The following is a 16,629-nucleotide window of genomic DNA, read 5'->3' on the forward strand; positions in this document are numbered from 1 at the left end:
ACTTTTGGTCGCCTACTAGAATAATGAAATCAATTAGTTATTCCTTTCAGCAGATACATTTTTTATTTTTTTTAAAAGATATTTTGTGGGGCATTTTTTGGCCTTGAATTGATAGGACAGACAAGTGTGAAAGGGAGGAGAGAGAGAGGGAGTGACATGCTGCAAAGGGCCACAGGCTGGAGTCAAACCCGGGCCGCTGAGGCAACAGCCTTGTACATGGGGCGCCTGCTCTACCACTAAGCCACCGACGCCCCAGCAGATACATTTTTTTGCAATAAAAATGACTGAAGTGAGATGAGCAGTCTGAAAACTTTACCTTATAAAATTAAAACAGATGTTGACAAATCATTAGCAGTTGAAAAAAGTAATAATTTGCAGTGTATCCCAATCTATGTTATCGCAGTATTCAGCATATTGCAAAGAGTTTAAAATCGCAGTAATATTGTATTGTGACTAAAGTATTGTGATAAAATCATATCGTGGGGGCTCTAGTGATTCACACCCCTACTCTTTATAAAATGTTCAGGGCTGAAGCCTCAGACGTGTGGGCCACTACAGACTCACACACAGGCAGACAGCTGATATCAAAGCCAGCTGGTTTAACTGACTCTGCTGGTTCTATAATTAAGTAGATACCACTTAATTAATTACCTGTGTTTTTGGCGCATGGTAACAAGAGTATTGCCAGATTGACAGGCCTTCTTGGTCAACAACTTGCTGGCTAAAGATCATGTGATTAACAAGTTAATAGGATTGACCACCATCCCTCTGCCTGCTCAGAGAGCGGCTGGACGGCAGTGCAAAGCTCTTTAGTTTGACTGGAGTGTGAGCAGATGCCTTAGTGACCTGCAGAGTGTCACATCCAAACTTTCACTCCAATAAACTGTCACATCTTCTACTGAGGCAATAAAGGAGGCCATGGGACAAGGAGAGAGCCACAGTGAGGAGATGGATTTGGCACAGATCCAGGACCTGTGCATCATTTTCATGAAGGAGTGTCCGAGCGGTGCCCTGCACTTACATGAGTTCAAGAGGATCTTCGGGGTACAGAGCAGCTCTGCAGAGGAGTCCCTCTACATTGAGACAATATTTCGCTCCTTTGACACAAACCGGGTAAAAGAGGCAGAAAATTCTCTATACAGAATTGGAATTTTAGTTCAATTGTGAATGCAACTCTGCATTGTTTGCTTACAGGATAACACACTTGATTTCCTCGAGTATGTAGCAGCACTTCACTTAATCTTACGGGGGAATATTGAAGATCGACTCAAGTGGTCCTTCAAGATGTACGACAAGGATGGAAACGGCAAGTTGGACAGGCAGGAGGTGAAACGGATCATAAGGGTAGGAAAGACCTTTTCACATTTTATTCCCATACTTTCTGTAAATCGCTTTTGCGATTTATGCAAATATTACGAGTTAAAGTTTTGTAGAACCTGAGGCTATTTTGAGCAAAGTGGGTGCAGCCAGTAAGTCAGTGGGTAAAGCAGGTGTCCCATGTACAAAGGCAATGTCTTTGCCACAGTGGTCGCAGGCTTGATTACAACACATGGCCCTTTGCTACACGCTATCCCCTCTCTAACCCCATTTCACACTTAATCTGTCCCATCAAATAAAGGCAGTAAAGCCAAAAAATAAACTTTGAACAATGTAATCAAATTGTTTCAAAGTGAAATCAGAGTGAATTGGGATATGCTCAGCTGATGTGTCAAACTGTCCGAATTTCCAAGTTTCATAACACAGATCCTCTTAAAGCAGATTATGGTACCAGCCCAGTGACAAGGCTTAGGGTCAGGGTCATGTACTGTAGGTTCACAGGGTATTAGATAAGGAATGGATGGTCTTTGTGAGGGCTATTCTTGAACTGAACATCTTTGGTGCACTTTATGGTAAGCCTCTAAATTTAGACACTTAAAATTAGCCCACAGCCCATGTGATTTGTTTTGTTCTACGGGAATAAATGAATATTTATAACAGTAATCCCAAGGCAAAATGTTTATATTGTTACTATATTATGCTAGATTTAGAATATTAATATTCTATATTTATAGAAACCTTCAGAGAAATGAACATTTGAATTTGTGTTTGCAGTCTTATTTTTTTCCCACTAGAGTCTGAGTCACATCATTTAACTTTAGAGTGTATTTTGTCATAACAATTTTAACACCTTTCCATGAAAGCCTATATGATAAGTGCCTGCAGTCAATGAAAGTGCTGCACAGTTAGTAGTAACTACTTTAGTAAATAAAGTGACAATTAATGCACTTGACCACAGACACATTTCATGTATCTCACACAGATTCTCTACAAAATCAAGCTCCAGACGAGTGACGTCAATATGACGCCATCTGAAATCTGTGACAGAATCTTTGAGCTGGTTGACCAGAATAATGACGGTAAGTAAGATCACAGTGTACATTAGAAAGCAAGAAAACTGAATATAACAATTGTCACATTTATACAGGGGCATGCAAAAGTTTGGCCACCCCAGTCAAAATTTCTCCAAAAGGCATGAAATTAAAGATGAAACATGCTTTTCAACATTTTAAGCAAGACCTGTGTATCATTTTTGTTTTGTACAAATTTAGAGTGAAAAAGCAAAGAAGCAACCTGCAAAAGTTTGGGCACCCCGAGATATTTGAGCTGGCAGACATCTTTAACCAGGGTCTCAGACCATAATAAGCTTGTTGGGGCTCTGGCTTGTTCACAATCATCGTAAGAAAGGGACAGGTGATGCAAATTTCAGAGCAAAGGAGGTGAAGTCGATGTCTGGAAGACCTAGAAAACTTTTCAAGAGGGCTGCTGGTAGGATTGAAAGGTTAGAAAGGCAAAACAAAACCCTGGTCTGGCTGCAAAAGACCTGCAGGAAGATTTAGCAGACTCTGGAGTGGTGGTGCACTGTTCTACTGTGCAGTGACACCTGTGCAAATATGACCTTCATGGAAGATTCATCAGAAGAAAACCTTTCCTGTGTCCTCACCACAAAATTCAGCATCAGAAGTTTGCAAAGATACATCTTAAAAAAACCTGATGTTTTTTAGAAACAAGTCCTGTGGACTGATTAAGCTAAATAAAACTTTTTGGACACAATGAGGTATGACTGGAGAAAACAGGGTGCAGAATTTCATGAAAAGAACAGCAGTCCAACTGTTAAACACGGAGGTGGATCAATCATGCTTTGGACTTGTGTTGCAGCCAGTGGCACAAGGAACATTTCACAGGTAGAGGGAAGAATGGATTCAGTTAAATTCCGGCACATTTGGGAGGCAAACATCACCATCTGTAAAAACACTGAAGATGAAGAGACGACAACTTCTACAACAGGACAATGATCCTAAACACACCTCAAAATCCACAATGGACTACCTCAAGGGGCACAAGCTGAAGGTTTTGCCATGGCTCTCATAGTCCCCCGACCTAAACATCATTAAAAATCTGTGGATAGACCTCAAAAGAGCAGTGCATGCAAGACAGCCCAATAATCTCACAGAGCTAGAAGCCTTTTGCAGGAAGAATGGGTGGAAAATCAGAATTGAAAGACTCTTAGCTGGATACAAAAAGTGTTAAGAAGCTGTGACACTTGCCACAGGGGATGCCACTAAGTACTAACCATACAGGGTGCCCAAACTTTTGCTTCAGGCCCTTTTCCCTTTTTGTTATTTTGAAACTGCAAAAGATTGAAATTAAAAAGTAATCTTGCATACAAATATTGAAGAAATGTGTGATCTTTAACATTTTGCCTTTTGAAAATCAGTTCATCTTCTTCTTACTTAACTACTCACAGGCTTGTATAAGATCAGCAAAAGTAACCAGCATTACTACTTTTTTTTGGACAAAACTTTTGCCATTTTAAATTTCATACCAGAAAGGGTTAACAGTTACCAAGAGATGTTTATGTAGCTTTAGGTAAAATGCTCTCTCAAACACCATTTTGATCACATAAAATATGTTGATCATTTTACTGCTGATATTCTATGACTTTTTGTGAAATGCGAATCCATCCGTGTGGATTGTGTTTTTTGTATCGCACAGGTCAGATAACCTTGTCTGAGTTCATGAAGGGAGCTCAGAAGGACGAATGGGTCATGAACCTACTGAAGCTGGATATCAACGCCACTGGCTGGGTCATCCAGAACTGTGGGAAATTACCATGATTTCACTCTTAGTGGGTTCACTGCCAACAGTTTTTTGTTTCAGGCTGGCTGACACAGAGGTGCTGTCTGGAGTTTTGCCTGTGTCTCCATGTTGAGCTTTCTGTCACATGGAGCTGGAGCTCAGTGCACTTTTTCACGATTGCAGTTCTACCCTGATTTTGACTGCTGATCCAAAGGTCTGAGTCCTTGTTGCATGGCTGTGGTTTGTTCTGGAAGTGAGCTTATGTCTCTCATCTACAGGCACCCAGTGCTTACAGAGAACATTCACAGTGAAATGCAATACAGTTAATTACTTTGCATTTACATTCATCATTATTGCATGTGTTATTTTTAGTTTAGTTGGTAGTATACTTATGTAATACTTACTCTATACAAATATATTGATTTGATATTATACGTTTTACACATGTACATAATTATGATGGTTCTACTAAAGCAGTATTTTTATTTATTTATTTTTTCAGTTACTTGGGGACAGCGGAACAATCTAAAAACATATACTGACATATTTATTTGTTAGTTTATTTAAAGGGGCTCTATTATGCTTTTCATTATTTTCTGTCATATATAATGTTACAATGGCTGTGTTTGAAATCACTCACTACTCACTATATAGTGACCTTGCCTTTTTGTAGTGCTATCCTAATGTATAATGAGAATTATTATACCCTATTTAGTGAACTCCAAGTATCCTACAATGCATTGCGGAACGTAATAGAAAATCAGTGGTCACTAACCTAGCAATATATCCCATCATGCATTGAGCTGAAGGAACAGACGGACTATTTGAAACAGACACAAGAGACAGACAAGAAGGAAGAGAGTAGCTTGATTGCAACATTTAACTTTTTATGTTATGTTGAAATTTGTTTTACCATTTTTTTAGCCATGTAATAAATTGTTAATCTAATGTGTAGTCAATCAATCAATCAATCAATCAATCAATCAATCAATCAATCAATCAATTTTATTTATAAAGCCCAATATCACAAATCACAATTTGCCTCACAGGACTTTACAGCATACGACATCCCTCTGTCCTTTGGACCCCATAGTCATCTGTCAATGAAGAGATTAAAATAAATCAGCTGCACAGAGGAGGGCTAACACTAGCCAACATTAGCGAGCTGGGCTGCTACTAGCTGGGATTTGTGCCGTACGGGGTAATGCATATCGCTATACATTAAATCCACAAGTTATTACACGACTAACTGGTAAAACGAACTTTAACATATCAAATGTGAAATGAAAAATTACTTACATTAGTAGGACAGGTTGCAATCACCTTGCTCTTTCTCCTCCTGTCATTAATAAGTTTAATGTGGGCAGAGCATCACAACACAAATAGCCACAAAGTACTTAGTAATGTTCTTCATTAATCTGGAGAAAATATGCTGAGTATAATGTATTCATCACAAATATGCATGTCAGTATTTGTTCTGACTTGTTCACAAGCCAACGTTGATCTGACATGCTTTGATTGTGCGACAGCAATGTTGTCATCAGTGGCGCCGACAATATGACCCAAGTAGGGTCCGAAAGTGTTTTTTTCATGTTCCAAATGAGCTCACTACACAGTCTCCTACATTGAGTAAATGAGTGAATGAGTGAATTATTTTGAACACATAATGTCAGATGTTCATATTGAATGTGGCCAAAGTTTCAGACAATAAGGTAAACATATGTAAAAGTAATTGGGTTCGAAAGGGTGACGTAGCGGAAGTGGGAAAATCGCAATGCATTGTGGGCTCCCAATTGGAAAGTCTGTTTACGTTGCGCAACGCTACAGTTGTGTTTTGTTGTTGTTCTTTTAGCAAATTACCATTAACGTTAGCGATATAAATGGTGCAGACGTGCTGTATAGTTAACTGCCACAATCATTCTCACGATCGCTACAGAAAAAGGATCGATGGGCTGAGTTTTTTCTCCTTTTCCACTTGGAAACAAAGCCAGGGACCTCGGATCTCTGAGCTAACCAAGATGTCCAGTTGTGTTTAAAAACTTTAACTGGTTATTTTTCCAACTTACCCTCATACAAGGCTTCACATGATATCCTACGAAAACACACAATGGCTCGTATGACATTATATGAATTAACACTCCGCGAATGACTATGTACTTAACGCAAAGTTACGAAGGTTAGGTTTAGGCAAGTAAAGTTACCGTGGTAGGGTTTAGGAAAAGAAACTCAGTGAGGATACAATGACTCAAAGTTCATATGGTTATGAACATCAGTTTTCTGGGGAAAGTGCTGAGTTTTGTTATACATAAACCATCCCAACCAACCTGGATTTTTCCCAGTAGAAAGTGCAGCTATTCTCCATTACAGTCACTCCCCAGCTGCAATAAAGGTGCAGACACACTGAGATACAGATTGGCCAGCAGGAAGTGCGCTGGGCTTTGAAACTAATTTTTGTAGTGGCCAAACAGTGATACTGCAATTTCCAAGGTCCATCACATGATGCCATTGGGCCCAAAAACACTTTCCCATAGACTTGTATTGGGAAAGAGACATCTGTAAATCAGACATTTGGAAAGTCTGAAAGAGCTGCAAGACTAAATTACTCATTCAAATTAGTGGAGCACTAAACCTGAAGTCAGATGCTTGGCCACTCTAGGTCATGTTTGGGGTTGTGAGTCTCTAGTATGCCTGCTCTGTGAGCTCAATGATGCAGAAGCGGTGCTGATCTTCCAGGTAATTTCATACCGAGGAAATAGAGCGATTCTGGCTTCATGCGCCACTGAGTTATGAATGGAGCCCTGCTGCCACTGCGGTATCCAGGTCTCTTAATACTAGACCAATCAGAGCAGACAGAGTTTTTTCAAGAGGGGGTCTTTAAGAGACAGACACAAAAATGGAGCATTTCAGACAACCCATATATTTCTGCAATGTTGCCCTTTTCATATGGTTAAACTAAGAACCCTAAAAGAATATGGCAGAGGATCATGCAGTTTTTTTGTTGTTGTTGTTTTGTACAAGTCTGAAGAAAAAGTTGTGAAAATTCATGCTGTATCTCTTTCAGATGAGCTTTTATTTTGTTATTAAAAACAATTTTACACACACTTCATGCTTGATTTTCTTGAATTGATAATAGACTGAGTGTCTTGATGATTGACTCGTGATTTCACCACTTGGCCCAATCCCAATTCTTATCTTAACCCTCAATCTTAACCCTCAGTCTCAAAAATCCGTGCTCCCGCGAAGTGCTAGTGCTGTCCCGATTCTCAGTGTGTTGAGTTAAAGGGATAGTGCACCCAAAAATTAAAATTCAGCCATTATCTACTCACCCGCATGAGGGTGGCCCTGGTGAAGTTTTAGGGTCTTCACATCCCTTGCGGAGATCGGCGGGGGGAGCGGCTAGCACACCTAATGGCTGACGGCACCCCAGACTAACGTCCAAGAGCACAAAATTGAATCCACATAGTATCTCCAACATGCTCATCCGTAGTGATCCAAGTGTCCTGAAGCCGCGACATAAAAAGTTGTTTCGAAAAACGTNGAGACCAGCGAAGCATGAGCTTTGCTTACCTGTGTTTACATCATGTGACACGTGTACCGCAGGGAGAGACAACAGTAACCACAGTAGCTAAAAGATAATTTGCACTACGGTCTTTTAGCAAAGGACAGCCCAACATGTCTGAAGACTTTGAAATTGAGGAGGAACAGCATTTCTTTGTTGAGCCGTATTTGTTTGAGATCGAGTATACAGACGGAACTCAGGCTACTGGACGAAGCACCCGCCGCAGCTCATGAGCCTCAGCCAGCCGCAGAATACCGGAGTCGAGCACTGGAAACCTGGTGGTGTTGTTGTTTCAAATGCAAAGCAATGCCAACGGATGAGGACAGTCTTTGCTGCTCAGACTGGGAATTGGCGATGCCTGCACTTGAGAATCTGGACATCAGTACTGACGAGACTGCTGCTCTTCAGAGACCGTGCTTCACTGATCACCCTGAGTTTCCAGCACTACTGACCCGTGGTGTTCTGGAGACGTTTTTTTACTTCCCCAAGATCAACTGGAAGAAAAGGCAGAGGCCCGCAGGACCAGATGGCAGGCTTTCAGAGGAATAAGTCATTCATTTCTACCGTAGTTCAGGCGGACAATGGCGTTGGTCTGGGATATGTGGTTACTGTTGTCTCCCCCTGCGGTGCACGTGTCACGTGATGTAAACACAGGTAAGCAAAGCTCATGCTTTCGCTGGTCTCGCACAAGCGCACACGTGAGCGCGGAGCACAGAGAAGCAGTCAGAGCTACAGGCTACAGTGAGGCAAAAAACAGAGTTCATATGACGTTTTTCGAAACAACTTTTTATGTCGCGGCTTCAGGACACTTGGATCACTACGGATGAGCAGTATGGAGATACTTTGTGGATTCAATTTTGTTTTCTTGGACGTTAGTCTGGGGCGCCGTCAGCCATTAGGTGTGCTAGCTGCTGCCCCTGCCGATCTCCACAAGGGATGTGAGGACTCTAAAACTTCACCAGGGCCTCCGTCGGCATATGGGTGAGTAGATAATGGCTGAATTTTCATTTTTGGGTGCACTATCCCTTTAAGGATGAAGATTAAGGGCTGTATGTCCCTTACTTTTGAGATTTCCCAGCACCACACTAACACTTGGTTTTTAAGGGCTAGTGAGATTGAGGGTTGAGCTTGAAAGTTAAGATTGAGGGTTAAGATTGGTATCACCAAAGTCAGACATGTTTCAAATTCTCCACCCTGGGGCTTTAAGCGTAATCCTTAGAGGCTTAAATATGGTTAAGTCTTGGCTAAAGATCAGTTTGCTTGCAGGTCTTAAGGAGTGATTAAGAGTGATCACAGTGATGAGTTAAAAAAATAGCAAATACTGAATATCTGTGCAGTTGCAGCAGATACTGGGCATCCAAAGGGTTGACCTGCTTCACTCAGTCACTCAGATGAACCAGACATACCTACAGGCCCTTTATATATCTTGTATTCTTCATAAGTGTAATACCAGTGGTTGCAAACAACTTGTTTCAAAATTTCACCTGCCAGGACCACACCACAACAGTGTATGAGTAAAGGTTTAATGATATAAGGAAAGTTGTCTGTGCAGAGCAAGTGCTCAAGTAAAAAAAGGCCATACCTTCCACTTTTTTTTGTGTATGCAGAAAACAACATGCACAGTCCACCCTGCCCAGCACTAGAGGGTTTCTTGAGCTTGAGGCTCACAAATGTTCAGTGTGTACAGAACATTTGTGTACAGGGTAATAAGCAGGGAAATGTCTGTCTAGCTTACATAAGAGGTGTCGAAATATCTATACTATATATACCTATCAGCTGCTACACATTCACACTTACTTTCTACATTTATCATTTATTCATAACAGGCAACAACAAAGAAAACAATGCCACATTGTACACAATTTAAATGCTTTCTGAAGTAAATAACCATCAAAATCAACACATCTTTACAAAAAACTGAAAAACACTGTTCTCCGAAAAATAAAATAATAAATCAATAGAGACGCAACGTGGGAGACGTAAACTTTATTTCAAGTTGAGTTTTGGTTTTAAAAGACGTGTGTAAGTGGGAAAGTAATTAGCCTAGTAATTTGGCGTCTGTTTCCGCTCGCAGCTGGTGAACCTGAATCTGGAGGGAGATGGTGTGATTTTATGCCAGGCTAGTTTAGATTAAATTAAACTAGACTGGCTGTATTGAGATAATTGATATCTGTTATTTTGATTTACATTTTTTTTAATCTCTGTTTGTGTTAGTAAGTATACAATAAAAGAAAAGGTGAATGAAACAGGGAGTAGGCTTACTAAGATGTATAGTCATGCAGAAATTTGTTTGTTGTGGTTAAGTTGTGTTTGAGCCCCTGTAAACTAAAGACCAGGCTAAGTCACATACAGCAAACATCTCCTCACGATCCGCTAGCTACATGTCCTCTGAATATGCTGTGAAAAAGTCTGGTCTCTGTAGGCAGCCCAGGCTCCGCAAATGGCAGAACTATATATTACGTGTTAGTCTTGTGCACAGTAGCATGGCGGAACTAGAGGAGGCTGCAACTGCATCATGGTAATGTTGTGATGTTCAGCAACAAAGTCAGCTCAACTGAAGATGACATAGGCTATTTCATTGATATCTGAAGATATCACGCTATGATAAATCCACATGACAGAAAATTAAGAACTTTTGATGAGCTTAAAGTTGTATGTGGGGTTGCAAATAAAGACTTTTTAAATATATGCAAATAAGATCACAACTGACCAAATATTTAACAGTGTAACAGTACCCAGGATGACAGAGATTGAACTAGATTGAACACAGGGTGCTGTTAAACTAAACCGTCCGCACATCATGCCGACGTTAAAGGACGCCTTTTTTTGTTGGTGTCTGACACCACAAGTCACTGCCAAGCGCCGGATTTCGACGACTCTGGAGTGAGACTGGGCTCCTGAGGTCATTCTGGACACAGTTAACTTGAGACAGACTCCAGAAGCTACATGAATGGTCCATGTTTTCTTTATTTATTACTCTTGTGGATAGATGGCTTTAAATTTGGCCCATGGCATCAATTCCCAGTTAAAAGTGTGTTGTATGCTCGACAACCGCCTTTGGGTCGAGCCCCTGGCTCTCCCTCTTTAATTTCACTTTTGGCAGCCACACACAAATCAAGCGCCCCACAGAGCAGCATCACGCCTCCCTCATCTGCCGTCATTGACAGCCAGGTAATGATAGTGTTTGTCCTAAGCCTCAGCATTGTTTGTTGTGAAATTAAACCACTATTAACGCTGTTTTCTTTTCTTTTGAACAAAAACTTAATATAAATCTGAACACTATTAACAGTTCAATCTCATTTTTAAGTCTCTGACATGTCCTTTACTTCACCAAGTCTTTCATATAAGCTGGTGGTCTCCTGGTTCTTTGAGATCTTAAGAACTCCTTAGCTGGTGAATCACTGGGTTCTCTGTTCTCCATGTCTCACAACAGGCAAAGGTTTTTCATCCACTTGTGTAGTTACCTGTGTTCTGTGGCCCAAAGCTGTTTACTGGTGAAGGAACCCCATATTCTTCCTCATGTGTCAAATTTGGTATCAGAACTGGCAGATCTATGCTGAACAGTTAATCCATGTGCTGCCATTTCCCAGCAAAACTCTGTACAAAGCTAGACCAGTGATCTCCTGTATCAGTCCTGGTATCCGTTTAGGTTCACATCCATAGTTTTTGGTATAGACAGGGTTTCCTGCTTTAAAGTTGCATTCTTTGGCACGATGTCGTGGTAGGCCTTTTGGCTTGCTTGTTTTGCTGCCACCTTCTGTCTTAAGCCTGTGTATGAGATCAAGCATACAGCTCAACTTCCTACCCATCATCATCTCAGCAGGTGACAGTCAAAATGTTGACTGTGGAGTGATGTGATAGCTAAACAGAGCCCTGTTTAGCTTTGTCTCCAATGTATCACCTGTGCTCTTTTTTAATGAGCTCTTTGAAAGTTTGAACAGCTCTGTCTGCCAAGCCATTGGATGAGGGGTGGTACGGTGCTGATCTGACATGTGTGATTCCATTTAGTTTCATAAACTCTGTGGTTTGCTCACTGGCATAATATTGTGCATTATCAGATAAAATCATCTCGGGGATACCATGTGTACTGAAGTTTACTGTGGCAGCTGATGTAGCTGTGGTCACTGGCTATATATCTAACAATGTGTGCGCATTCACAATCACTAGGAACATTTTACCCATTAAAGGACCAGCATGATCTATGAGGAGTCTTCTCCATGGCTTCTCTGGCCACTCCCAGGGGAGGAGTGATGCACATGCAGGTGCCACATGTAACTTCTCTCCAGGCCTTTCATGCAGCTCATCCCAGGTTGTGACTGATGCAACTGTTCCATCATAGGAGCTTGCCCCCTCTCTGGTATCACAATGCAGGCTCCCCACAACACACAACCATCCTGTACACTCAGCTCATGTTGTCTCTGTCTGTAAGGCATAAAGTCTTTGTCTCGGTTATTTGGCCATCCTCTCAGGACATACTCATGCACTCTGGAGAGAATGGGATCCTTAGTTGTCCATTTCTGAAGCTGATCTGAAGTCATCAATGGATTTTAACCCTGGTCCAACATTAGTATATGTTCCTCTGTTGCTGGACAGCTGGGTTTCTCTGGTAGTGGGAGACGGCTAAGAGCATCAGCGTTACCATTGGTTTTACCTGCTTTGTACATGATAACGTAGTTATATGCTCTTAACAGTACAGCCCATGTCATTATCCTCTGAAATGTCCTCTTTGACATAGATTTATTAAAGTTATCAGTGGCTTATGATCTGTGCAAATCACAACTTCCCTTCCATACAAATACTTGTAAAATTACTTTTTTCCAAAAATCCCAGCTAATCCCTCTTTGTCTGAAAGTGTATGTGATGCAAACCCTATAGGTTCCTCTTATCTGACATGCAGTGAGCCAGTACTGCTCCAAATCTGGATGGAGAATCACAGGAAAGTATCAGATCAGCACACCCTCCATATGCTGCAAAATGACTGGACTGGAACTCACACCAAAAGGTAACCTCATGTATGTAAACAGCCCTTTGTGTGTGTTCACTGTGGCGTCCTTCCAATCAATCAGTCAATTTTATTTATAAAGCCCAATATCACAAATCACAATTTGCCTCAGAGGGCTTTGCAGCATATGACATCCCTCTGTCCTTAGGACCCTTGCAGCAGATTTCTTGATTCTTCAACTAGCACTATCTGCTAATATGCATAGCTTATGCCTAACTTTGTATATTGTTCTCCTCCAGTTAAACAAGCTATCGTATCCTCCATTGGTGGAATGGGGTACTGTTCAACGGGTGGAACTTTGTTTACTGTCAGTGTACTGTCAGCATCACTGGCTACATGTATTTTTGCTGTAAAGCCTTTCAGCATCCTTAGCTCACCCTTAAACACTAGGCTCATTCGAGATAAGCCAGGCCTGCACAAATCGATTACCAACGATCGCATGCCGGATAGTTTTGTGTCCAACTTCATCTCAACTTGCTCTGACGTCATACAAAAGTGGACAGCACTGCAGGTGCTCTGCACCAACTGCAAGACCCAGTGCATGATGGGAAGCGCCTGGCTCTAACCTGATCTAACAGCTGATTGGTTTAGATGTTGACTCAACAAGATGACGTTTTGGATAAACTTTTCATTTTTGTTGAATTTCAGAGATTTAAATTTTATTTGTCTGATTTAAAGGTTTATTCTGTTAACAGAAAACATGTTGTGTGACTGATGGTGACGTCCAGTAGTCAGAGACTGAATACATTCATCATAAACTATACATAATGTATTGTATATTAACATTGGACTGTTTTAATTATTGCAGTATTTAGCACAAAGACTTGTCGTAAGTGGGATGTAAGGATTCTTAAAATAACATCTGTACAGATGTGAAGCCCTGACTGTATCTGACTGATCTTTAATGAAAGCTCTTGTCTTGTTTTTTTTTTTTTCCTCTGAAAATATTAACCTAATAGTCAGACACAGTTTATTTAGCCTATGTAGTTGAGGGGACAGGTCTGCTCTGCAGCAGCAAACTGATATGATGCTGATTTACATGAGAATTTATGTAAAATGGAGGTTAAACCTTGAACATAAACTACAGAACGCCTGTAAAGCATTTTAATAAATCAATCTATCACAATTAAAACAATTTAAGACTGAGACCGTACTGATATATGAGTCTGATAATACTTTAATAAATTGATATCATATGTGAATGTTTCTGTGACTTCCTGTACAGACTGAGGGCTGCTGGAAACTGTTTGACTTCACCACAGCTTTTTGTCACGGCCTCCTGCTGCAGTTGCCTGATCTCGTCCACTTTCCAGGCGAGGTACAGTTCGTCTCCAACCAGCCTAATGTTTCACGTCTGGACGGTACTTCCTGCATGCTCTCACTGTCTCAATAGCACTGAGGCCCTCTACTGGTGTTGGACTGCAGCAGCATACAAAAGCCACTTGCAACACATATCGTCTGAAGTCCTAATACCCATGGATTCCCAATCATCATTTCTAAGTGGCCTGCCATTCAACATGAACCTATAGTTGTTCCATAATGGAGAGTTATTGATCTTGAAGTCGATCAGGTTCTGGAATATTTGCACAGTGGAACAAGAAAACTGAATCAAAGGGTTGTCAATGTTCTTACACAGGGGGCCAAACCACAGCCCCTGTAATGAGACCTTTTCTTTTAACATATCTAAAGCTTCCTGTTTAATCCTTTGCCATCTTGTGTCTCTTGAATTAAGGCCACAGACTCATTTCAAAGAATAGCTAGAGTTAAATGCAGTACTTACACACATTCAGAAGGTCTAGGCCCCCTTTTCCCTGTCATACAAGTTCTTACCACTAATCCTTGGTGTCTTATTATTCCACGTTAATTATCTGAATATTCAGACACTGGGACAAATGTAATAAAGGACAGGAAAGAGGAGACTACATGGGACCGTTTCAGGTGCTGATGTTACCTGAGTCAATTACAAGGCTTGGGCAGTTCCTGGGGAAGGGAGAAATGAGTGAAATGTACACATGATTGAGTAGGAGAAACGTTGAAAGGGGTTGAGAGGTTGAATGGGTGTGAACAGGGAGTGCAGAGGGACAAATATAAGAACAGGAAGGAAGAAGTAGGTTTGACAGGCGTTAAGTAGCTGAAGCCTGACCCTGCTCTTGAACCTGAGCTAATCAGTTGACTTTAGTTGATGACCACTGTTCAGTGTATGTATGTATGTATGTATGTATGCATATATATGTATATATATATATATATATATATATATATATATATATATATATATATGTATGTATATGTATACATATAAATAAATTTCAACTATTTCGCTTCATTCTGTAGATGTTTATCCAAAGAGTATAAGTGACAATTCACTACATAATCAAAGAATAATTAAGCTAAACTGGAGCTATCAGCTCTAAATGTTACTTATGTATTAGAAGAAAAAAATGTAGTTAGAATTTAAAAACTAAAAGCACTTGTGTAAAAAATGGGCCATTATATTGATGTAGATGCATCTACAGTGAAAGTAACATTTAACTGTTGTAGTTGGTCAAAGTGGTGCTAATTCTAATCCCTGCCATACAGTTTATACCAAATATATTTTAAGAATATTATATCTGTGAATCTAAAATCATAATCTAAAGTAACTTGTAATACCTAATGCAGTGACATAAAAAGTATGTCCCTCTGAGATGTACTGTGGTAGTAGTACTGTATAAAATAGCATGATATCAGAATGCTCAAGTGAAGTACAAGTACCTCAAAATGATACACAGGTGTAATACTTGAGTAAATGTATACTTCGTGCCAGTGCAGATTGTAAATACGATTCTGGAGCACCAGGGACTCAAACATAATATGTGTCAACACATTTTAGAGGGATTATGCATTTTGGCACTGTTAATAGTTAAAACTTTGAAAGGCTGTTTTGACAGGCCAGTGAGCAGTCTGGCAACTGCTGCCACCAGAGGCATTATGTTTTCAGGTTGTCTGTCCATCCATACATACGTACGTCCCATTCTCATAAACTCAATATCTCAAGAACGCCTTAAGGGATTTAATATGTTGAATGTCCACTTTGATCAAAGGTCAAAGGTCACTGTGACCTTGTCTGTCTCATTCTTGTCAACATGATATTTTAGGGACAACTTTAGGGTTGTTGGTTGTTTTTGTTTTTTTCAAATTTGGTACAAACATCCACTTAGACTAAAGGATGAACTGATTAGAATTTGATGATCGAAGGTAAATAAAAAACCCCAAAAAAAACAAAAACAAAAAAACAGGGTCATTGTGACCTCACAAAATATGTTTTTGGTCATAACTCAAGAATTCAAATGCTAATTATGACAAAATTTTACACACATAGGATGTAATGATGAAGGGCTGACATTTTTTTTATCTTAACAGTCAAAGGTCAACTTCACTGTGACATCATAATTTTCTGTAAAAACCCTTTCTGACTCATATCTGAGGAACATAAGAGGAGACATTTGGTCAGACACTGAATTGGTGACGCCAATCTTGGGTGTCCATCTTGAATCTGTGATGATTGTATAGATCTTCTGTGCTGCTAGGGGGAAGATGTATGTGAAGCATCCATGTTTTCACAGACACGGATGTAAACTGTAAGAGAAACTTGACTGGTGCATGGTGGCATACAATCACAAGGTGATAATTCAAATTTATTTTATTTTTTTTGGGAGCCGGCTTCTTTTTTCAGTCACAAATCAAACTTAAATCACTTTCTTCAGTTGTTTTAATGTTATCAGTGTTTTCTGTTACAACTTAGACAATTTGAGAAACACAAAATGCAGATTTAAAACCCAAACTCTTCAGTTATTATGATATCATTCAGATTTATTGTTATGTCCTCAAAACACGTGCACAGTGGGGCTTTGGTGTGTTTTTGATAACAGCACCAGTACAGTTTCATTATTTATTCTACATGTATCAGTCA

General features: G+C 40.2%; 1 protein-coding gene across 2 annotated transcripts; it reads left to right on the forward strand.

Moving 5' to 3' along the window:
* Positions 1-807: 807 nt before the first annotated feature.
* Positions 808-13,016, forward strand: LOC126388507 (guanylyl cyclase-activating protein 2-like). Of its 2 annotated transcripts, XM_050041630.1 has the most exons (5): positions 808-1,113; positions 1,195-1,344; positions 2,300-2,396; positions 12,551-12,677; positions 12,917-13,016. In XM_050041630.1, exons 1-5 carry the CDS (start codon positions 919-921, stop codon positions 12,918-12,920), a joined length of 573 nt encoding a protein of 190 aa, XP_049897587.1. In that variant the 5' UTR covers positions 808-918; the 3' UTR covers positions 12,921-13,016. The 2 variants fall into 2 exon arrangements, with proteins under 2 accessions (XP_049897587.1, XP_049897598.1); XM_050041641.1 differs by lacking the exons at positions 12,551-12,677; positions 12,917-13,016 and adding an exon at positions 4,033-7,188.
* The last annotated feature ends 3,613 nt before the right edge of the window (positions 13,017-16,629 follow it).

Source organism: Epinephelus moara, chromosome 1 (assembly GCF_006386435.1).
Source record: "Epinephelus moara isolate mb chromosome 1, YSFRI_EMoa_1.0, whole genome shotgun sequence".
Classification (NCBI taxonomy): Eukaryota; Metazoa; Chordata; class Actinopteri; order Perciformes; family Serranidae; genus Epinephelus; species Epinephelus moara.